The sequence below is a fragment of the Rutidosis leptorrhynchoides genome, unplaced genomic scaffold (assembly GCF_046630445.1).
Source record: "Rutidosis leptorrhynchoides isolate AG116_Rl617_1_P2 unplaced genomic scaffold, CSIRO_AGI_Rlap_v1 contig513, whole genome shotgun sequence".
In the NCBI taxonomy this organism is placed as follows: Eukaryota; Viridiplantae; Streptophyta; class Magnoliopsida; order Asterales; family Asteraceae; genus Rutidosis; species Rutidosis leptorrhynchoides.
Genome location: NW_027266740.1, coordinates 21,411 through 45,260, shown reverse-complemented (window position 1 = coordinate 45,260; position 23,850 = coordinate 21,411). Strand labels below are relative to the sequence as shown.

The 23,850-nt window shown below is 41.0% G+C and overlaps 2 protein-coding genes across 2 annotated transcripts; both read left to right on the top strand.

Annotated features, from left to right (window-relative positions):
- Window positions 1-7,831: 7,831 nt before the first annotated feature.
- LOC139884171 (probable amidase At4g34880) lies at window positions 7,832-11,175 on the top strand. Its single transcript, XM_071868238.1, has 5 exons — window positions 7,832-8,359; window positions 9,645-9,859; window positions 10,021-10,257; window positions 10,417-10,615; window positions 10,774-11,175. Exons 1-5 carry the CDS (start codon window positions 7,832-7,834, stop codon window positions 11,173-11,175), a joined length of 1,581 nt encoding a protein of 526 aa, XP_071724339.1.
- Window positions 11,176-13,019: 1,844 nt separating this feature from the next.
- On the top strand, window positions 13,020-15,282 carry LOC139884170 (probable amidase At4g34880). The gene is given in 6 exon segments (XM_071868237.1): window positions 13,020-13,470; window positions 13,787-14,001; window positions 14,088-14,327; window positions 14,429-14,621; window positions 14,918-15,077; window positions 15,080-15,282. Coding segments are annotated over 6 exon segments (1,311 nt in total). The 5' UTR covers window positions 13,020-13,170.
- Window positions 15,283-23,850: the final 8,568 nt, after the last annotated feature.

Below are 23,850 nucleotides of genomic sequence, written 5' to 3'. Positions count from 1 at the left end.
TATCGTCTACGACCAAACGACAAACGATACTTGTATCGTCGAACTCAAAGCCCTATCAAATAACCGAAGAATAATGTTAAAATCTAATAAAATTCTATCTCGACTACAAAATGACTAAGTTACACCTTAACTCTAACAAAAGGACTTATGCGCGCTAACAAATCGCATAACCAAAGCGATTGTTCAAGCCATTTGCAACATGAAGTTTAAACGCAAACTTGATCAAGCCTTAACTTTTTATTCCGAACCCCGATCCGAACGTACTTATATTCAATAGAGAGCCCTTGAAACATATCACAAGAATCCCGACTTGGCCATCCCAAACTCAAGCCGAAAAATGACAAAATACGGCCCCAAAGCTGCTGGACGCGTACTGTTCACTGCGCGCGGGAAACTTTGAAATTCTGTTTTGGACAAACCATAAGCTCAAATCACAATCCGTAAAATCCCACGGCTCCACAACACCCTAAATTACCATTCTTGCAAAAATACGCGGCTCAACGACTCCAAAAATTAGACTTCGCCGCTCAGTTTTCCAAAAATTTCGAATTTAAGTCCTAAATCCAAAAATTACTTCAATCGGACAAATAAGGGGCTTGATCTCTTACCGAGTTATGGAGTCGAGTTGGCTTGGTAAGGCATCCGAGGCGTGCATGTGCCAAAACTTATTTCCTTTCTTCCCTTTTCTCTTCTTTTTCTTCTCCTTCTTTTTCTTATCTTTTTGGTCGAGGAAACTCTCAGTTTCTGTTTAACCGAACCCTCTCCCCTCTACTTTTTGCTTTAATGACTTTTCGGTTTCTTTTTCAGTTTCTTCTTTTGGGCAATTTAAAACTTCTTTTTCCGTTTATTCTTTTGGGCAATTTAAAACTTCTTTTTCCGTTTCTTCTTTTGGGCAATTTAAAACTTCTTTTGGGCCCCACTAGCCTAATGTTACATTCTACCCACCTCAAAAAAATTTCGTCCTCGAAATTTACATGTACTTCAATCATGAAACAAGTGAGGGTATTTGTGTCTTGCCTCCTCCTCGAGTTCCCAAGTAGCCTCCCTCTCAGTATGGTTTTGCCATTGTATTTTTACATAAGGAATGGTTCGTTGCCGCAATACCTGATCCTTCCTATCGACAATGCGAATAGGATGCTCCTCATATGTCAAGTTCTCCCGTAATCTCAATGGTGTAAAGTCTAGCACATGTTCAGGATTTGGCACATATTTCCGCAACAAAGAGACATGGAACACATTATGGACACCTGATAGTGCCGGTGGCAAAGCCAATTTATAAGCGACTTCACCAATTTTCTCTAAAATCAAGAATGGTCCCACGTACCTTGGACTTAACTTCCCACGTGTGTCAAATCTCATTACACCCTTCGTAGGAGAAACTTTTAAGAATACGTGATCCCCCACCTTAAATTCTAACTTGCGTCTTTTCAAATCCGCATAACTTTTCTGACGACTTTGAGCCGTTTTGAGACGTTCCCGAACCAACCTAACTTTCTCTTCTGACTGTTGAATGAACTCAGGGCCAGTTAGTCTTTTCTCACCAACGTCGTCCCAACAAATAGGACTTCTGCATTTTCGGCCATATAAAGCTTCAAAGGGTGCCATCTTAATGCTGGAGTGATAACTGTTGTTATAAGAAAATTCTGCCAAATGTAGATGTTCATCCCAAGAACCGCTGAAGTCAATGATGCATGATCTCAACATATCCTCTAATGTCTGGATCGTTCTTTCTGACTGTCCATCTGTTTGTGGATGGAAAGCTGTACTCAAGTTGAGTTTAGTGCCCAATGCTCCTTGTAAACTCTTCCAAAAATTAGACACAAACCTAGGATCCCTATCAGAAACAATGCTTACTGGAACTCCATGAAGCTTCACTATCTCATTAACATATCGCTTTGCCATATCTTCCATTGAAAGGCCAAATCGATATGACAAAAAGTGAGCAGACTTAGTCAATCGATCAACAATCACCCATATAGCATTCTTACCACTTGGCGTCCTTGGTAGACCGACTACAAAGTCCATGGCAATATGCTCCCACTTCCATTTAGGTATCTCTAGAGGTTGCAACTGTCCACCTGGTTTCTGATGCTCAATTTTCACTTGCTGGCAAACTAAACATCGATCGACAAATTTTACAATATCCTTTTTCATGTTGATCCACCAAAAGTTGTCTCTCAAGTCCCTATACATTTTAGTGCTTCCCGGATGAATTGAAAATCTAGTACTGTGAGCTTCTTGCAGGATCTCCCTTTTTAGCTTTGAGTCCTCAGGAACACATAGTCGACCATGAAACCTCAAGGATCCATCTACATGTAAACTAAAATCCACTTGTCTTCCAGCTTCCACACTTTCTCTAATTTTTTGTAATTGTGGATCTTCATTCTGTTTAGCCTTAATTCTGTCAATCAACATAGGTTGTACTTGAAGATTAGCTAATTGAGCACCAAACTGCTGCACCAACACCTCCAAGTCTAACTTTCTCATATCTTCAAGAATAGGTTCTTGAGAAGTGAGCAAAGCTGCCATATTTCCAAATGATTTACGACTCAAAGCATCTGCTACTACATTAGCTTTACCCGGATGGTAATTAATGGACAAGTCATAATCCTTCAAAAGTTCTAGCCATCTTCTTTGCCTCATGTTTAGTTCTTTCTGAGTAAAGATATACTTCAGACTCTTGTGATCGGTAAAGACTTCACATTTTTCACCATACAAATAGTGCCGCCATATCTTCAAGGCAAACACAACCGCCGCTAACTCCAAATCATGAGTGGGGTAATTTTTCTCATGTAATTTCAATTGTCTAGAAGCGTAGGCAACAACTTTGCTATCTTGCATAAGAACACAACCCAAACCTTCTTTGGATGCATCGCATTACGAAGCCGCCACTTCCAGAAGGTAGCGTTAGAATAGGAGCCGACACCAGCCGTCTCTTCAACTCTTGAAAACTGCGTTCACATTGGTCTGACCATTCAAATTTAACTTTCTTCTGAGTTAGACGGGTAAGTGGACCAGCAATCTTTGAGAACCCTCTACAAATCGCCTATAGTAACCGGCTAGCCCAAGAAAACTTCTCACTTCTGTAACATTTGTTGGACGATTCCACTTAACAACTGCTTCAACCTTCTTTGGGTCCACTAATATGCCATCTTTCGAGATCACATGACCCAAGAATTCTATATGATCTAGCCAGAAGTCACACTTACTAAATTTTGGCATACAACTTCTTTTCATGCAAAGTTTGCAAAACAAACCTCAAGTGTTGTTCGTGTTCCTCTAAACTCTTCGAATATACTAGGATGTCATCAATGAACACCACAATAAATTTGTCTAGATATTCCCTGAACACCCTGTTCATCAAGTCCATGAAGGCAGCAGGTGCATTTGTTAATCCAAAAGGCATGACGAGAAATTCATAATGGCCATACCTTGTTCTGAAAGCAGTTTTAGGCACATCATCTATCTTTATCTTCAATTGATGATACCCAGAACGAAGGTCGATCTTGGAAAATACCTGAGCTCCCTGAAGTTGATCAAATAAATCCTCAATCCGGGGCAAAGGATATTTGTTTTTGACCGTTACCTTGTTAAGCTCTCGATAATCTATGCAAAGCCGCATACTACCATCCTTCTTTTTCACAAATAGAACAGGAGCTCCCCAAGGTAAACACTAGGCCTGATTGAAACCCTTATCCAAAAGCTCTTGTAGCTGCGTTTTCAATTCTTTCAATTCAGTGGGTGCCATCCGATATGGTGCCTTAGAGATTGGTGCTGTACCGGGCATCAATTCAATACCAAACTCAATTTCTCTATCAAAAGGCAAGCCTGGTAAATCCTCAGGAAATACACTTGGAAACTCTCTAACAACAGGAACATCTTCCAACTTTACTATGACCTTACTTGTGTCTTTTACACAAGCCAAATAACCATAGCAACCTTTTTTCAAAAGTTTCCTTGCTTGCAAAGCCGAGATCAACCTTGGAGAAGTGTTTTGACAACTTCCCGAAAAAGAGAATTCGGGTTGATTCGAAAGTCTAAATATCACTTTCTTTGAAAAACAGTCAACAATAGCACGATAGGTAGATAACCAATCCATCCCTATAATAACATCGAAATCTCGAATATTTAACTCCACTAGATCCACAGGCATTTCAACATTGTTAATCCGAATCACACATCTCTTGAACACATGATGACCAACTAAGAAATCGCCAGTGGGAGTATCAACACACAATTCACATCAAGAGGGTCAGGCAACACATCAAGCTTCTTTGCAAATTCAGTTGAAATGAAGGAGTGCGTAGCACCAGGGTCAAATAATGCATAAGCACAATGCGAGGCAATAGAAATATTACCTGCAACAACTGCGTTAGATGCTGCCGCATCTCCTTCGTCATTGCAAAAACTTTCCCACTTGTACTTTGCCTTTGTTGGTTCTCTTGGGGCCTACTAATGAAAGGGGTATTCCTCCGCCTGAAACACTGGTGTGCTAGGTGCCCTTGTCGCCCACATAGATTACATGATTTATTGCCAATAGGAGGATTCCTTCGTGTAGGACAATCTCGCAGCATGTGTCCCGCTTTCCCACATGAGAAGCATACTCCCATTTTTCGATAACACTCACCGTAATGATAATTTCCACATGTATTACAAGGGCCTTGGTTACTTGGATTTTTGAACTGTCCTGGCCGGCTGAAGCCTCTTCGCCTTCCACTATCATCAGTATGGCTACCTTGCACATTTGTGGGCTTAAACCTTTTGGGTTGAGGCGCTCCTTGTGTGCCGTGCTTTAGAATGCTTTGTTCCACCTTGATTGCTCGTTCTAGCACATCCTTATAAGTTGTTAATACAAAAGGTGCAAGTGCGGAATTAATCTCAGGTCGGAGCCCTCTTAGGAAATGGTCGGCCTTATCTTCTTCATTTGCTACCAAGTGTTCGGCAAATCTACTCAACTGATTAAAGCGGACTGAATATTCCAAAACTGTGGAGTCACCCTGAGATACATGTACAAAGTCACCCTTCATCTTTGCCTGGAATGACTTTGGGAAGAATTGAGCATTGAACGCCTTTTTAAAGTCCTCCCAGGATATAATAACATCCCTACCTCCAAGACTTGGCTTCATTCCATCCCACCAAACTCTGCTTCACCTTCCAGGTATTGGGTGGCAAATTTAACTTTCCGATCCTCAGGAACCTCTTCAGCTTCAAAGATCCCATCAATCTTTTTAATCCAACGCTCAGCCGCGAGAGGATCAGCTTTCCCATCAAAAGTGGGTGGTTTCGCCTTTCTAAAATGGGCAAAAGTGCCTGAACCAGTTGCTCCATCTCTAGTTAATTCCTTTGCTTGGCGATACCAATGGATCATTGCTTGTTCAAATTCAGTTGAACGGGTTGGCTCTTGATCCTCTTCTCTAACTTCGTGCAAGTCAGGACTCCTATCATAGTGGTCCTCAAGTCTCCTTCTCAAAGACGCACCTCGAGAAGCTTGAGGCATGTCTCTAGCCTCAGGGGTAGCGACTCGCTTGCCTTTGCGACTCCTACGAAGCGAGGCAAGTGTCTCAGAGTCAGTACTCATGATCACCTGAATCCAAGAATGAAACTACATCTTAGAATCTAAAAGACTAACGCAAAAATAAAATCTATCACACAACCTCACAACGTCCCATAACTACACCCAAAAAGATCAAAACTTAGGCTCTGATACCAATATATGTCACACCCCAAAAACTCCAAAGAATGGGGATGACACGGCCGTCCTTCTTTACAAAGGACGCAGCCTCAAACACAACCAACAAACTGATATTAACTTATATATATAAATATCAGATAAACCTTCAAATTGGTTGCAACATCAGAGTTTCTATAATTTATCAAAAAGAGAAAAGATATACTTTAAAACTTAGACGATTCCACTAGTAAGGATCATTTGCACCACTTCCTTAAACCATACCAAAAAGCAAAATAGAACTCCCTAAAAGTTTCCCACGATGGCGCACTCGCTCTATTCGCCACTAGCTGAGGAACCTGAAAAGATTAAAGGAGGAATGGGATGAGCAACCACAGCTCAGTGAGTAGTACATATCTTCTAAGCAGATCGAACAACCACTATGCATATATACAAAACAATACCAAACTTCATAAGCCAACTCAATATATAAAATAAGTATTGAATCTTATAAGAGTTATTTCTTATCATGAAGATTTATAGTAATATGGAAAAACTCATTTGAATCGCCATCAAAATTCAAGTATCAATGGTCGAATCCATTGAATAATCTCCATAAAAAACACATATCAATGGTCTATCCATTGATCAATCTTTTGCTCAATAACTAACCATGGTCACGACACAACGCCCTGTGACAAGGCGACCAAGATTCCCCCCTTGGCAAGGTCTCCACCTACAAAGCCGGTGGCTAGGCCCAGAAGGATATCCTAAACCTAGTATGCATACCCCAAAAATCCATCACTGGATTCACAGTCATATTGAGCATAAATAACCATTCTCCAATATCAGAAATCCAATCCAAAAATCAATATCTCAAACCAAACAAATAACATTTTGCAACATAGCCCATCATCCATTTTCATATTTGTTTCTCAAATCATCATAAACTTTTTTCATAAATCAGTCGCAAAGCAATTTTATATATGTTTCTCCACAAACCTTGTATAATGTGCTTTTCAAAGATTCACAATCAACCAAAGGGTAGCAATTGCTCGATCTAGCTTTTATGCAATAAAAATGCCCTTCTCAATTCAATATATATACATATATATACTTCAAGACATGATTTTATAAAACCAAAGAAGATACAGTACCACTCACCTTATCGTCTACGACCAAACGACAAACGATACTTGTATCGTCGAACTCAAAGCCCTATCAAATAACCGAAGAATAATGTTAAAATCTAATAAAATTCTATCTCGACTACAAAATGACTAAGTTACACCTTAACTCTAACAAAAGGACTTATGCGCGCTAACAAATCGCATAACCAAAGCGATTGTTCAAGCCATTTGCAACATGAAGTTTAAACGCAAACTTGATCAAGCCTTAACTTTTTATTCCGAACCCCGATCCGAACGTACTTATATTCAATAGAGAGCCCTTGAAACATATCACAAGAATCCCGACTTGGCCATCCCAAACTCAAGCCGAAAAATGACAAAATACGGCCCCAAAGCTGCTGGACGCGTACTGTTCACTGCGCGCGGGAAACTTTGAAATTCTGTTTTGGACAAACCATAAGCTCAAATCACAATCCGTAAAATCCCACGGCTCCACAACACCCTAAATTACCATTCTTGCAAAAATACGCGGCTCAACGACTCCAAAAATTAGACTTCGCCGCTCAGTTTTCCAAAAATTTCGAATTTAAGTCCTAAATCCAAAAATTACTTCAATCGGACAAATAAGGGGCTTGATCTCTTACCGAGTTATGGAGTCGAGTTGGCTTGGTAAGGCATCCGAGGCGTGCATGTGCCAAAACTTATTTCCTTTCTTCCCTTTTCTCTTCTTTTTCTTCTCCTTCTTTTTCTTATCTTTTTGGTCGAGGAAACTCTCAGTTTCTGTTTAACCGAACCCTCTCCCCTCTACTTTTTGCTTTAATGACTTTTCGGTTTCTTTTTCAGTTTCTTCTTTTGGGCAATTTAAAACTTCTTTTTCCGTTTATTCTTTTGGGCAATTTAAAACTTCTTTTTCCGTTTCTTCTTTTGGGCAATTTAAAACTTCTTTTGGGCCCCACTAGCCTAATGTTACAGACCCCAGGCTCGAACTCCGGACGCCGATCACCACTCCACGACGGCGACGGCGAAGGCGACGATGGGTTTCCTCTTCTCGCTCTCCCTCGCTCTCCTCTCCCTCTCCTTCCTCACAACCCCCGTCCCTGCTTCTGAGTTCACCTTCCACGAGGCCACCATCGAGTCCATCCACCTCGCCTTCGCCCAGAACAGGCTCACCTCCCGCCAGCTCGTCGACTTCTACCTGGACCGAATCCAGACCCTGAACCCCTCCCTCCGCTGCGTCCTGGAGGTCAACCCCGACGCCCTCGCCCAGGCCGACGAGGCCGACCGGCTGCGGGTAGCGGCCGCCGGCGGCAGCGGGACCCTGGGGGATCTGCACGGGATCCCCGTCCTGCTCAAGGACAGCATCGGGACCGACGACAAGATGAACACCACCGCCGGATCGTACGCGCTGCTGGGGGCCCGCGTCCCGAGGGACGCCTTCGTGGTGGAGAGGCTGAGGAGCGCCGGGGCTGTGATTCTGGGCAAGGCGAGCATGAGCGAGTGGTACTCGCTCCGGTCCCCGCAGATGCCCAGGGGCTGGTGCGCTCGAGGTGGACAGGGCGTGGTGAGTGTATACGTGTATATCGCTCGTCTTCCCGCAACCATGCAATATTGAGTTTTGACAATGTTTTGAGTGCTGCGAAATTTAAGGTGCTTGTAATGAATCGTGCAATCCGAACATGTGTCGGACGATTTGATTTGATGAATTCTTCCTACTTTGATGGTAAGATGTGGGGACCAGTGAATGACTGATGTTGATCTTGCCAGCTGTTCGTGTAGTCATTTAGGTTGTCATAGATGTTCAGTTTCATGGTGTGTTCCCTGTCAAGAACGGGGAAATATATGCCTTCGCTACTTACCACTTCTCATGGGAAATGATTTGATGAATAAGGTCATGTGGGGGCTTTCAGGTGAAGGCCTACTTCTTGTCAAGTCCTTTCAAGGGTTCATTGTAGAACAGAAGAAATTTGCATACATAGTTTGTTGATATTGTTAGTATTTTTCCTTGTGTTCCATTGAAATATCGATGCAAACATGTAGAAAATCTTAAGCACAATGATCTGTGATTTGATTTGGTGATGTCGTACTTGTTTTTCTGTTTTTTTGGGTCACCATTTCATGTTATTTGTCACAAGTTGTGTGACCACCACAAATTTACCTCTTATTCTAAGTTCTTGATCTGGAGTTGTGGAATCTATGCATTATTTTCTCTTCATAATTGTTTGTGCTTCATATATTGTAAAAGGAAAATAATCCATGATATGTCCCACATCTATAAGAGCGTATAATTGCTTTGTTAACCATGTATATATCCTTTGATAAAAAAAAAAAAACCATGTATATATCCTCTTAACCAGTAACAGGACAATCATTCATTAACAAATTCTCTATGCATTTATATGATATGATTTGTAATATTTTGTATCTTTCACACAAATAATTTTGTATGTTGTTTCAATGTTTAGGTTTCTTCCTTTCCTTCAGCTTGAGGTTTCATAATTCATTTTCTTTTTGTTGGAAACTACGCGGATATCTTATAGTGTCATTAATGTGGTTGATGGTGGGTACAATCTCCAAAGAAAAATTGTTGAAACAATTCTTCCCAGCAAAATACGCAAATTATGATATAGGCTTTGGAAGTGCCCCCACTGCACAATACTACATGCTTTCCCTGTGATCTTTGACTATGTCGGCTTGAAAAAGATACTTTTATCCATTAACCTTGGTTCTCTACGGAAGCCCTGCTTCCTGATAGGTCCTTTAAAGGGGCATACTGTTCTTTGACCACCATGTCCAAAGTAAGAGTTTTATTGACTAATTTTTCTCACTTTTACTTTGCACATACTCAGAATCCTTATGTGAAGTCAGTAAACCCATGTGGTTCCAGCACTGGCTCAGCAATAGCAGTGGCTGCAAACATGGTTACTGTGTCATTAGGGACTGAAACTGATAGTTCCATCATCTGCCCAGCTGATCACAATTCAGTTGTCGGTTTCAAGCCCACGGTTGGACTCACTAGTCGGGCAGGTGTTATGTTGATTTCACCAAGCCAAGACTCAATCGGGTAAAGTTTTGCAGTCTGGGACCATGGCTCCATGATCCTGTAGTCTGGTTGTTTAAGTTCTGTACTGTCTGCTTAATCCATGCTCGCATATGGATGAATGTGTGTGTATATATATATACACATATATGTTGCCTTGTAATTTTTATTTCCTTGTGGTACAGGCCCATGAGCAGAACTGTGTCTGATGCAGTCCATGTGCTTGATGCGATAGTTGGATTTGATCCAAGGGATGAAGCTACAGAGGAAGCAGCCAAATTCATACCAATGGGCGGCTACAAGCAGTTTCTTAGGGAAGATGGTCTTAACGGAAAAAGATTGGGCATAGTAAGACATCCTTTTTCAGACTATAAGGGAGCCACTGCTGCTTCGATTTTTGATCAACATCTTATGACTTTCAGGTGAGCAAAAAGTGAAATTAGCAATGGAGACCACTACCTGTTCTGCATTAGGACCTACTGCACCAGTATCTTTACTCAGGATAGTTCATATTGAAGTGGTTGTAATCCAAACTGTTATTTATGTTATGTTGATCATTTTTTTCTTTTGGTAAATTGAAGGAGCAAGGGTGCAACATTAGTGGATAATTTGGAGATTGAAAACATTGACATCATCCTGAAACCATCTCGGAATGGTGAAATGACTGTCCTGCGAGCTCAGTTCAAGCATTACATAAATGAATACTTAGGAGGATTGAGCAACTCTCCGGTGAAGTCACTAGCAGAAGTTATTGCCTTCAACTCCAACAATCCAGATTTGGTAAGTATTAGATTGTGGCAACGGCAATGGAGGTCTTAGATTTTCTCTGAACTCTCTTCCACACAAGATGAATCTCACCAGTCTTCGCTAGAAAAGGATTGATGGATTTCCTTCTGTTTCATTGACCTTCTGATTGATACTCACTAACTCAACTGCAGGAGAAGATGGAAAAGTATAATCAGGATGGGTTAATTGCAGCACAGATGACTAGCATACTTGACGACGATGTTGTCAAGGCACAACATAGGATGAAAAAGTTGTCCGAAGAGGGATTTGAAAAACTAATGAAGGAAAATGAGTTGGACGCTATGGTGACACTAGGTTCAAATGCTGCCACAATTCCGGCATTTGGAGGCTATCCAGTGCTGACTGTTCCTGCTGGCTATGATGACAATGGAATGCCATTTGGGATTTGCTTTGGGGGATTGAAGGGATCAGAAGCCAAGTTGATTGAGATAGCTTATTCTTTTGAACTAGCCACGGGGATGCGTAAACCTCCTCTTTCATTTTCTACTGAATTTCACTATCCGTACTATGAGCAAAGCTATGGAACCATGTGAACCCATGAGTTTTCCGCTTCATCTCTTTTCCAGGTGTAGTCTTCATGTTGTGGTTTAGTTCCATTATTTCCTATGAAATGAGTCAAAATTGTGAGACTAGTTAAGATGTCTGTAACTAGTGTAGAGATACAAGGTCCGTATTATCTATCATTTGGTCTGACTGTTCCATAGAGCTTCGTCTGCAACATCTATTTCTTGAGGATATTTGACTAATAACAATTGCAATGTAAATAAGCTCTAGTTATTTGATTTGCTAATCATAATTTTTATTTGTCAGGACACATGTTTGTAGTTAACCAATGCTTGATACATTAGCTACACATAATCTACGCTTTGACAGTGAAAAACAAGGCCCTTCTACAAATCTCTGGGACTCATTTCAGAATCTCTTATGCCTGTATACTATTTTACCCTTATATTCTAACAATAGTACAGTGAAAAAAAATGGAATTCTTTGATGATTTTAGCAGTTATATATGCTTACCTCACTTTTCATGGTCGGTATTTCACTTCTGCTTAGCGATCATGATGTGCTTGATCATCTTGCTTCTTTTCCCTTTCTTCTTGAAAGTGCACACGCGTTTCCCATTTTATTATGTTTTCTTACCTCCCCTATCCGGCCATTCTTGCATCTTGACGTGCACGCAGAAGCAGGCCCGTTGCCTTTGGCAGGTCTTGAATCGCGGAGTGGATTATGTGATCTTCATGCGGTAGTAACGCTAAGTTGGAAAGATACCAATGGAAGTTCCAAGTTTGGTGCTGATAACCAATGAATTCATATTGAACGCCATAATCACGGCTACCTCTTTCTTCCCATGATTTAGCCTTCTGCTTTTCCCTATACGAGGAATCACAGATCCTCTCCTGATTCTGATGAGTGGTTCTCGGCTTTTCTTTTCTTGCTTAATTGAGTTTGTTCACAGTCGTGTTAAGTTCTGGATTCATCCAATCGACACCAACATAAAATCAGACCACAAAAGGGAAAAAAAGAAAAAAAATCAAGTCTTGACCAACATTGCCTTTGAATCATGCCAGAGCAAATCAAAAGCCGACCTCATTGGACACCAGGTCACTCCCTCCCCATCTATTTATAGAAAAGATGGAAGGGGTCTTTGATATGTGTTTAAATCAAAGTAAATGTCAATCAAAATTCCAGTTGCAGATTAAACTATCTTAACTCGACCAACAACCAACAACGCTTGCAGATCAGAATTGCCGAGCACCCTAATGTTCATGCAGAATTTTATATTTGGCTCGGAATTTTTGCAATATACAATAAGTCACGATAGCGAAAATTATAATTTAAAATACGTTCTATATTATATCAAAAGAGCGTAGTTAATAGCTAAATCTTCGTCGTTGTGGGTGACTGACAGATGCCATCGGTGCACGGTACAGTCTAAAGTCCTCGAATAATGCGGTAAAGAGAGCATCACCCCTTTGCTTCTTTTACCCTAAAATCATTGGATGCCCTCCTTCACTTTTAGGGACGGCGGATGAAGTTAACTGGACTCTCTGGATTCGAGCCAATCGCGCGGAACGACGTCCGGAACGACGTCATTCGTGATGTATCACTCCGTCAGGTATGAGCTCTGAACTTTTGAAATTTCACGCCTCTGTTAGGTAGTAGGTATGAACATTTATGTCCTCTTGCTGGCCCCTCCCCTTCCTTGTTCTCCTGCTCTGCTGCAAATTCTGCTGACTTTGCTCTGCCACTCTCCCAGACGACCTCGATGAGCAGCTAAATTATGGCCACCGAGCCTCCACTTGCCTTTTACCAATCGCGGGTGCTTCTTATTCTCATAGCGACTGAATTGGTCGAGCGCCGAACCGCCGCTCTAGCTCGAGCGCTCTCTCTCGAGGAAGCGAGCGCGCGCGATCTCCAACTCGCTTTCAGGCAAGACAAGCTCACCTCGAGGCAGCTGACTAAGTTCTACCTCTACCGGATCCGGAGGCTCAACCCGCTCCTCAGAGGGGTCATAGAGGTGAACCCAGATGCACTGCGCCAAGCTGATAGAGCGGACCGAGAGCGTAAGGCGAAGCCATGGCTTGCTCCCTGTCTTGCACGGGATCCCTATACTGCTCAAGGATAACATAGCCACCAAAGACAAGATGAACACCACGGCGGGCTCATTCGCACTTCTCGGGTCGGTTGTGCCTCGTGATGCTGGTGTGGTGGCTCGGCTGAGGAGCGCTGGAACTGTGTTGTTGGGAAAGGCGAGCTTAAGCGAGTGGGCTCACTATCGTTTTTCTGGTGCACACAGTGGATGGTGTGCCAGGAGCGGTCAGGGAAAGGTCAGCAAAACAATCGATGCACTTTTCTTTTCTGGTCTATCTTTGCAAGGTTTAACAATTCAAATCGAACCGCTTTACTTGGAGTTGCATTTTGTAAAAAAACATTCAGAAAGTGGCACATGTGCCGCGGGGATAAATCATTACAAGAGTCTGTTGGAAATATTGAAATCATGCCGCTAGTGAATGCGCCATGATAGCTGCTTATAAAGCACTTGAGCTGTTTGTCCTAGAAGAGGCAGATTCGACGTGATAATGTAAGGAAAGCCTCCTTTAGATCTGTTCACCTGATGCATGATATTAATACATATGAACTCAGAATCCATACAATCTATCAGCGGATCCTTGGGGGTCAAGTAGTGGGTCGGCCATATCCGTGGCAGCGAACATGGGGGCGGTGTCGTTGGGAACAGAGACGGACGGCTCAATCTTGGGTCCCTCCAGTTCTAACTCAGTGGTGGGCATCAAACCCACCGTTGGCTTGACGAGCCGAAGTGGGGTGGTCCCGCTCGCTCCCAGACAAGACACTGTTGGGTAAGTCATGGTGAAATACAGCGACGTTCTTTATATTCACGGAAATTACTGCAAACATGTAAACCGCCATTTGTGGGATTTGTTAGGCCAATATGCAGGACAGTTGCAGATGCCGTCAATGTCCTCGATGTCATTGTAGGATTTGATCCTTATGATGCCGAAGCTACGAGAGAAGCATCAAAGTACATCCCGAGAGGGGGCTACAACCAATTTCTTAAAGCCGATGGGCTCAGAGGCAAGAGACTTGGAATCGTTAGAAAACTTTACTACTCTCGCTCTGGATCTCAGGTCGCCAAAGCATTTGAGAGCCATCTTAACACACTGAGGTAGTTCATAGCGATGTTAGAACCCATTACTTCCCTTAAGTTTGGAATCAGTTAATATAACATATATTATACGCATATATTTTCATTCCTTTAATGGACAGGAAACAGGGTGCAGTATTGTTGGACCACTTGGAACTAGCCAACATCGATGAAATTTTTTATGATAGTGGTGAAGATGCAGCGATGTCGGCGGAGTTCAAGCTAGCCCTGAATACTTACCTTCAAGATTTGGTCATCTCACCAGTCCGATCCCTCACAGATGTCATTGAATTCAGCAACAAGCACAAGCACGTGGTGAGTTAGAACTATCGCATAGGAATTTATATCGCCATCTTTTAATCGACTCAAAGTAACAAAAATCACAGAATGTTTAGGGAACATATAGCAGAAACAGGCAAGAGGGCATTATCTCTCGTTTTTAAACCATCTGCAGCTTATATGCATAGATATCATTGAACACAGTGCATAAAATACAGGCAAGTAGTCCATGCGAGCGGGGAGATGCGAACCTTACAGCTCTTTGGTTGCGATTAACCAACCCTACCCTGTTTAACTCCAAATTTTAGTCACCAAAATGGCTGTACTTGCAGGAGAAGATCAATGAGTTTGGACAGGACTTGTTCCTCACAGCGCCAGCCACAAACGGGATTGACGAGGCTGTGAAATCAGCATGGCGAAACATGGACAGATTGAGCTGAGACGGGCTTGAGAAGCTGATGAAGCAGAACCAGTTGGATGCATTGGTGACTCCTCGTCATCTAATCAGCCGGTTCTTGCGATCGGAGGATTCCCAGGAATAAACGTGCCTGCTGGGTATGACGAGGAAGGAGTGCCCTTTGGGATTTGCTTCGGGGGCTTGAGAGGCTCTGAGCCTACCCTCATTGAAATTGCTTATGGGTTCGAGCAAGCCACCAAGATCAGGAGGCCACCTTCGTTCATGCAGGGATCGCGATGATTTTCAAGTTGATAAATATGTATCTCAGTCCCGACTCTTGCATGTGTGGTAGCTTCTCTGTTTGAATTAGTGTGAATGTGATGAATTCTGCAATTCAAGCATGCACTAGAGGATTGATTCGGCGATACAAGCAAAATTCTCCTTCAAGGGAAGATTTTTGCTGCGTCTTTAGACACTGAAACTGATGGTGCCATCCCCTGCCGAAGTTCGCTCGTGTTTCAACTTTAAAATCCTCTATCATGGGTGGCTAAATCGCAGACCGTGTATCCAAATCTCAGAGTTGGATGAGCAAGAGTGTCTCTTACACTTGCGATTTGAGAACACTTCAACCGAGGATGATTCTTCACTGAAGACTGACATAATCACGTACCATAACGGACTTAGTGAAAGGCATGATTTAAAATACTGACTTATGCAGTCAGACAGTGAAGCGATCGCAAGACATTTAGATGGAGAGTCGTCTTCTTGGGTGTCGTCTTGTTCCCTTAATGAAGAGGAGCCAATGGCGATTCATTTCCATGTTATTTGTTTATGCCCACCATCAAATCGTCCAGTTATGCGGTAAAGAAAGCGTACCCTTTGCTCTTTTATAGTCAGAATTTTCGGATGCACCCGGTTTATTAGAAGGATTCGTGCCGTTCACGCGGAATGACGTCCTACATGATGCATCGCCCAGTTAGGTTTGAACATTTATGTCCTATTTGAATTGAGATGTAGATACTGGCCCTTCGTTCTTCCTTGCTATTCTATAATGCGAGCTCTGCCCCGAGTTACTCTTCAACTTTACCCAAACCTCCAACAGCAGTTGAACTATGGCTACAGAACCTTGTCACGACCTCTTTTTTTCCGTCCGAAGGAAAATGAAGAAGGTTTAGGGGTATTTGCCTAAAGAGGCGGACCGATGGCCCTAGATTAAGCGCGGGCTCTCCCAAGTCCATACCTCGCGCAACATTGGATTTTAAATTTTAATTCTTAACAACCTATGTAATTCTAGGAGTCGCCACTAGCCTATTGGGGTCGGCTAGAAACCAATCAAGACACGGGAGTGTTGTCTTGATTCCTAAGCAACCAGAGATTTCTAGGAACGGGGACTTGTTTACGCCAATGTTTCTATTAACGCCCTTGCGGTACCACTAACTTGGAAAGTTTTTTTATCTAAATGGCCACACAATCTTGATTGCCAATTATAATCTTTATGAAACCACTAAGTGTCCATGCAAATGTTTTTGTAGTTTTTTTTTTCTTTTAACGTCTAGACTAATCCTAACATAATTTAGAAGAGAAATTTACACTCAAATTAATGAAAAGCAGCGCGTAAGTAAACATCCAAGAAATTGCAATGACTTGAAAATAAAAGCGGAAAATATAAACCCGATACAAGTCGGGCAAATAATATTACATGGCCTTGTTGTCACGCCCCGGGACAGGACCCCCATGAGCAAAATGAGAATTCAAATATGCATGAAATTGCTCTATGTGCATGAAATTACTTTAAATAGTTTTAATCTACGCAAAATGGATTATTTACAAAAATGGTTATAAAATACCAAAAATAGCATTAAATTAGGAAAATGACCTTTTAAAATTAGAAAAATTTCATAGATGCCATTTTTGCCTTAATTTGATACATCTATCACTTTTATATTTTTTTTGAAATTTTTGGATTTTTTGGATTTTTTTTATTTTTTATTTAAATAAAAATAATAATTTCCTAAACCGATATATGCTAACATTTAACAACACAGCACATGAATATCACAATAACCGGGCTCAAATCGATCGTTTCAAGATCTAAACTTGGTTTGCGCATTTTGTTGAACACTTGGCGTGCATCAAATCACCCCAAATCAGCTTCCTCGGGCTATGTTTGCGGCCTTCAATCTCAACGCATGAGCAATATTATGTGGAACTAAAGTATCACGATCATATTACCACATGCAGGGAGCAAGATCAGATAGAAATAATAGCTTAAAACACACAAGAACTAGGTTGAAATCGGTCTCAAATATGCAAGTCTGAACTGATTTTACAAATCTGGGTTTGAACCCAAATCAAACAAACAGATTGCATGCCCATATTCAAGCCCCGTCACTTATCACATGCAAGATCTAAGGAAAACATTACTTAGTCCGGGTGAAATTAGGTAACATGAGCTTTCAAATATAACGAGCATCACAGAGAATGACCGAACGAACGCATCAAAACGACCTCTCCAAGAAGCACACATGCAAAACTCTTGAAGAGATTTCAAACACTTAGAAAAAATTTCAGCCTCAGAAATCAGTTTTCCGGGCTAGTTTTCCTCTTGATTTTCATGATCAAATCATGTTCAAACTCGAAAATAAATGCATATAGGATGCTTACCTTGCTTCCTAGTTTCCTTTTCAAGTGGTTCTTGGCCGATAAAACCGAGAAATTATCCTTGGGGACCTGTGGAAGTTGGCTTCTTCAACTGGAAATGAGACCTGCAGAAAAGAAGAACTGACAACGAAGGCTTTCGTTGACCTCTAAAATTAGACTTTGAGACGTCTTTTGTTGGAAAAATTGACACCCAGCCCAAATATATGTGTTCTAGTTTGGGTTAAAAGTCAATATTTTCCTCATTTGTCTCTCAAATTTCTCAAAAACACTGGATTTCCTCACTCGTGACCAAACAGTCTCGACACTTAGAAAAATTTTCGGGCTTTCTTGGCCCGCCAGGAGGGCACTGTTTCGGGGGGCTTTAGGAGGCCTTTCCGATCTCCATTTTGGACGTGCGACCTACGGATGGAAAGATCTTTGAGTGAAGTTTCACTCTCTAGTTTAAGGTTTTGGCTAATTTTGGCTGCAAGTTTGCGAAAATCTCACTTTTCTCTCAGAAGGTTGATCTGGAATTTCTGGGTTTGCTTTTCTGGAGTTGCTTCTGAGGGCCTCTTTGGGGGACGATTCCGAGCCCTCCTCCTTTTTCCCTCGTCTCTTTCTTTTTATCCCTTGAATGACCTTGCTTCAGTGATCTTATCCCATGAATTGAGGGATTTTTGGTAAGCTTTTTGGCCCCCTACCCAGCCTGCCAACTGAGCTAGTCCACCCACTCTCCTGACTTAGCCAAATTTTTAATTCTGCAGCTGTTGAGTGTGCAGGTTTTGCTGCGATTTTCCGGTGCTATCAGGAGCTTATCCTTGACCAATTTCCGTCCACTTGCACTGCTATATATGGTCTTCCATCACGTGCAAAGATCGGGCTGGTTAGGCAGCTGAGGAGGATATGGTGGGGCCACCAAGTTGCTTACTCAGCAACTCCAAATTAAGACCAACTCGTGGACGGAGTTTTGGCTGCTGATTTGAGTGCTTTAATCCACTAATTTGGCTGCGTTTTTTGATCAATTAGAAAGCTCATGTATATTAGTTTAAGATCTTGATCATTTTTCGCAATTGTGCCCACCCAATTTTGCAAAAAAGTCCCTCAAAGTTGGCCATTTTCTTATCCGAAAATACCCAATTCAATACAAATGTGGTCTTTTTGGCTCAATTTGATTGATTCTACTTGGCCCGAATTCAATTTCAACTTAATTGATGACGGAGATGATGATTTAAGGGCTCGGGCGCAAATTTTGCAAAATTTGCGAATTGGTCCCTCGACTTTTGGAAATTGCATTTTGGCCCCAAATTGTCATTTGAATTCCAATTTGACCTCCTAGGCTTGGCTAGTCACATTTAGATCATTGGCCACAACTTTTTTTTCTTTTTTCAATTTTTTTCTTTTTTAATCTTTTTTTTCTTTTTTTTTAAATTAATTAATCTATATGCAATAATTTGGGCAAAAAATTAGGTGTCAACAGCTGCCCCTCTTTGGAAGGGAGCTCAAAGAGGTTTCTTTCAAAGATAAGGTGACGCCTAATTTTTTTTTTTTACGATAGTAAAATGAAAATGCAAATGAGCTTAATGTAAAGAGCATGGTTTAGGGCTATCTATGAATAATTTGAGAAGTGTAGTTTAAGGATATACCCACGAACCTTGTGGTTTAAAGCAGTCCCACTAACTATGTGGTTTAAGGCAGACCCACTAACCTTGTGGTTTAAGGCAGACCCACTAACCGTGTGGTTTAAGGTAGTCCCACTAACCATGTGGTTTAAGGTAGTCTCACTAACCATGTGGTTTTAAGGCAGTCCCACTAACCTTGTGGTTTAAGGTAGATCCACTAACCGTGTGGTTTAAGGCAGTCCCACTAACCTTGTGGTTTAAGGCAGATCCACTAACCGTGTGGTTTAAGGCAGTCCCACTAACCTTGTGGTTTAAGGCAGTCCCACTAACCGTGTGGTTTAAGGCAGTCCCACTAACCTTGTGGTTTAAGGTAGATCCACTAACCGTGTGGTTTAAGGCAGTCCCACTAACATTGTGGTTTAAGGCAGATCCACTAACCGTGTGGTTTAAGGCAGTCCCACTAACCTTGTGGTTTAAGGCAGTCCCACTAACCGTATGGTTTAAGGCAGTCCCACTAACCTTGTGGTTTAAGGTAGACCCACTAACCTTGTGGTTTAAGGCAATCCCACTAACCGTGTGGTTTAAGGCAAACTCACTAACCTTTTGAAATTATGTCTTGAAAATGCATGGTTTGAGGCTAACCCATGAACCTTTTGGAATTGTATGGTTTAAGGATAACCAAGAACCTCTTTTAAAGTGCATGGTTTAAGACTAACCTATGAACCCTTTGGAATTGCATAGTTTAAGGGTAACCAAGAACCTCTTGAAAGTGCATGATTTAAGGCTAATTCAAGAACCCTTTAAAATTGCATGGTTTAAAGGTAACCAAGAACTCTTGAAAGTGCATGGTTTAAGGATAACTCACAAACCCTTTGAAATGGCAAGGTTTAAGGATAACCAAGAACATTTTGAAAATGCATGGTTTAAGGATAACTCATAAACCCTTTGAAATTGCAAGGTTTAAGGATAACCAAGAACCTTTTGAAAATGCATGGTTTAAAACTAATCCATGAACCTTTAGAATTGCAAGGTTTAAGGATAACCAATAAGCTTTTTGAAAATTGCATGGTTTAAGGCTGACCCATGAACCGTGCGAAATTGCAAGGTTTAAAGATAACCAAGAATCCTTTGAAAATTGCATGATTTAAGGCTAATTCAAGAACCCTTTAAAATTGCATGGTTTAAGGATAATCAAGAACCTTTTGAAAATGCATGGTTTAAGGCTAACCCATGAACCATTTGAAATTGCAAGGTTTAAGGATAACCAAGAACCTTTTGAAACTGCATGGTTTAAGGCTAACCCATGAACCCTTTGGAATTGCATGGTTTAAGGGTAACCAAGAACTTTTGAAAATGCATGGTTTAAAGTTAACCCATGAACTCTTTGGAATTGTAAGGTTTAAGGATAACCAAGAACCTTTTAAAAATGCATGGTTTAAGGTTAAGCCATGAACTCTTTGGAATTGCAAGGTTTAAGGATAACCAAGAACCTTTGAAATGTGCATGATTTAAGGCTAATCCAAGAACCCTTTAGAATTGCATGGTTTAAGGAGACCAAGAACCTCTTGAAAATCGTGTGGTTTTTCTGGAGAAACCTGTCATTTGAGAATATTCAGAAGTGTATATTGCCCATCAAATAGAATTCATTATAACAAGTATTCTAGTAGTGAAAGCATACTAGATGAGATCAATTTCAGCATATGTCATCAGAAACAATATCAAGAGTGTATCGGTAATGAGAAGGCAATGATTGCATAAACAAATCAAACTAATTCCAACCACTTGACAAATTCGCAAAACTGTCATCACTCTCGGATGATATCATTAATCGTCAAATTCTCTCGGGAGAAAAGTCCTTGTTAAAATGACCTTGACTCATGAGAAAGGTTTGTTAAGTATGCCGAGCAAGGACACCTAGTCAAAAAGGGCTTCTCGCATATTCTCAAGAAAAGGGCTATTTGATCCCATCTATTCATGTGGGAAATAAACTGATCACTCAGCCTTACTCTTCCAGTGTGCAAGGCTTTGAATCATTCGCAATAAGTACACATTGACCAAATCAAAGAGGTCTTTTAGAAGGACCGTAGTGCAGGTTTGGTCATGGTTTTAGCAATTGATAAGCATCATTGGCTATGAAATGAATTAATCATTGATCGACATCTCCGCCAGGTTTACAAGTCAAGAAACCTTAAGATGAGATAAGACAACCTTACTCTCACTTCTTTGAGCGGCATCTTCTTTAGGAAGTCCTTATTTCCACTTTGAATCATCCCAATCTGAAGAGACTTCGGGAGTAGGTTGTAATGTTGGATTGGTGAAAGGCTCAAAAGGCTCAACACTTTTTCGAAGAGGGATTTGAGAGTTGGTGATTATCATGGCATCATTACCATATCATCCATTTTTTTAAAGCACTCAATGTTTAGAATTCAAATTGTCTCGAAAGTCCTTTGACTAATCATCTTAACATAATGGCTTTTGCATTTACAATGATTTTCTTTTCAATGTAGGCATTTTTTTGCCATTTTTGCTTTCACAGAGATATTCCTCTTGATGTAATTGTTTTTCTTCCACTCTCTCTCCCTCTTTTTTTTTTTTTTTGTGGGCATTGGCCTTGCTTTTACCAGGCACACTGCTTTTTCATGCCCCTTAATTTTCACTTGACTTCTGTTCTTTCAAGCTTTTTGAGCTCTTGGGACTTTCAAGATGCTTTTCATATCATATAAACACCAATTGCATTGATAAATCATGTGCCCTGCCCTAATGTTGGGAGATAATCACCACTCGGGTTTTAGAAATGAATAGTTAGGCTCAATATGGTTTAAGCAAAGGGTATCGGTGTTTGGGTAGAGAAAAGAATGCTCTTCTTCACCTTGGGATGCTTCGAGCTTCCATAAGAATTCACTTGAAGTTGCCACAAAAAGGATTTATGCAAGTGAGAGTAAAGAAACTTTTCTCATCTTCCCTCTCCAAATAATGTCAACCCAAATCTCCGTAATTGCCCCATCATGGGGTGGTTCTTGACAGGGATATTTTGTAGAAAATTCTTCACATTAAAAGGCTCAAATAGGCTAACTATTGTCACCTGTAGTGTGTGTGATAGAGGAAAGAAATGCCTCTTATCATCTTGATCTATGTACCTCTTGCGAATGAATTCATTGACCTCAAACAACACAAGCTTTCTTTTTCACTCGAATTCCAGAGTGTTTAAAGGACATGTTTGGAAATGGGTTGCCTTTCCTCATCCTAAGTGTTTCTCGCTTGGCATAAGCAACATCGCCTTTCATTTTTGTTGAGATCATCTGAGTGGATTAATCTCCATAGAGAACTTTGATTCGAAATGAGTGATCCATCGAGTGGATGGACAATTTAAAGGTAAAAAAGATTTTTGCAAACCTTGTGGAAAACTTGTTTCTTTAATTACCATTTTTTGCGCTTGTTTCTAGAAAAACACTAAATGTTCTTTTTTTTGTGATGGAAATTCTCATTTATTTTCCATTTGATTTTGAGGAGAAGGGCACTTACCTGTGTCTTAGTAGTTAGGCGACCCTACGAAGAGCAAAAGGGAATGTGTTAGTACATGAATCCTTAGGGATTGTAAAAATTGGAAACGATACAACATTACCCTTGGTTAATTTCACCATTTGGCGGCAAATAACGGAATGAACGTACTGTTTTAAGGCTTGAAGAGAATCTCAGGTCTTTGGTCTCATTAGTTCAAGCATTTTCTTCTTTTTGCAAAAATAAGAGATGCAAAAATTTTTTATTTTTATTTTTATTTTTTTACATGGCAACCTCGTTGCTGTTTTCGGGGATCGAACCCCGTACCTCTCAGACCGTTCATTCATTCCCATACCACCAGGCCGAAGCGCTGGTAGTGTCTATGGGGCGCTTCTTTTTATTTATTTAATTGAACCGGCTCTAGAACGACACATATTTTAAGCCAACTTAGGTGACTTTGTTATGTGTTAACTCCACATGCTTACTTTGTCGATATAGATTATGCTTAAATCAATTTCTCAAGTTTGTTCCTCGAATACCGACGCTTCCTGTCAAACAAGGGAACTACGTCAAATAATGAAGTTAGAAAGGGGCATTTTGGAAACGATACCGAATTACCCTTCTCCTGCAGCTAACTTTAAATGTCTTGTGTTTCCTCTTCATGTGCTTTTGCTCCTCAGGTGTTAACATTTCCTTGAAGATCTTGCTTTCAAATGAGCCATTTAGATGTTATCGAATTCACTCATTCTGAGTGGGCGTCAAAGATGAAAGGAGAGGGGTACTCCTTGTTTCGACACATGAGGGCATTGCTCCTTGGATGTTTTGCTCCATTTATTCCATCAAAATGGATAGTTGGGCCTTAGCATGCCTTCTTGGTATAAGGTGTTGCTCCATCAGTCAAAGTGCACCTTTTCCTACAAGAGATGGGGCATGTTAATTATATTCCAAAATTGAATTGGACTAATTTAGAAACGATACTCCCTTTTACGGCATATATGATGACTGCGTTCCATCTCGTTTCCTTTGCTATGGAGAGGGATTTGCTTTCATGATTGACAGTAATTCACTTAGCAAATGTCTATTTCATTTGAAATTTTCCCCTTTTAGAAGT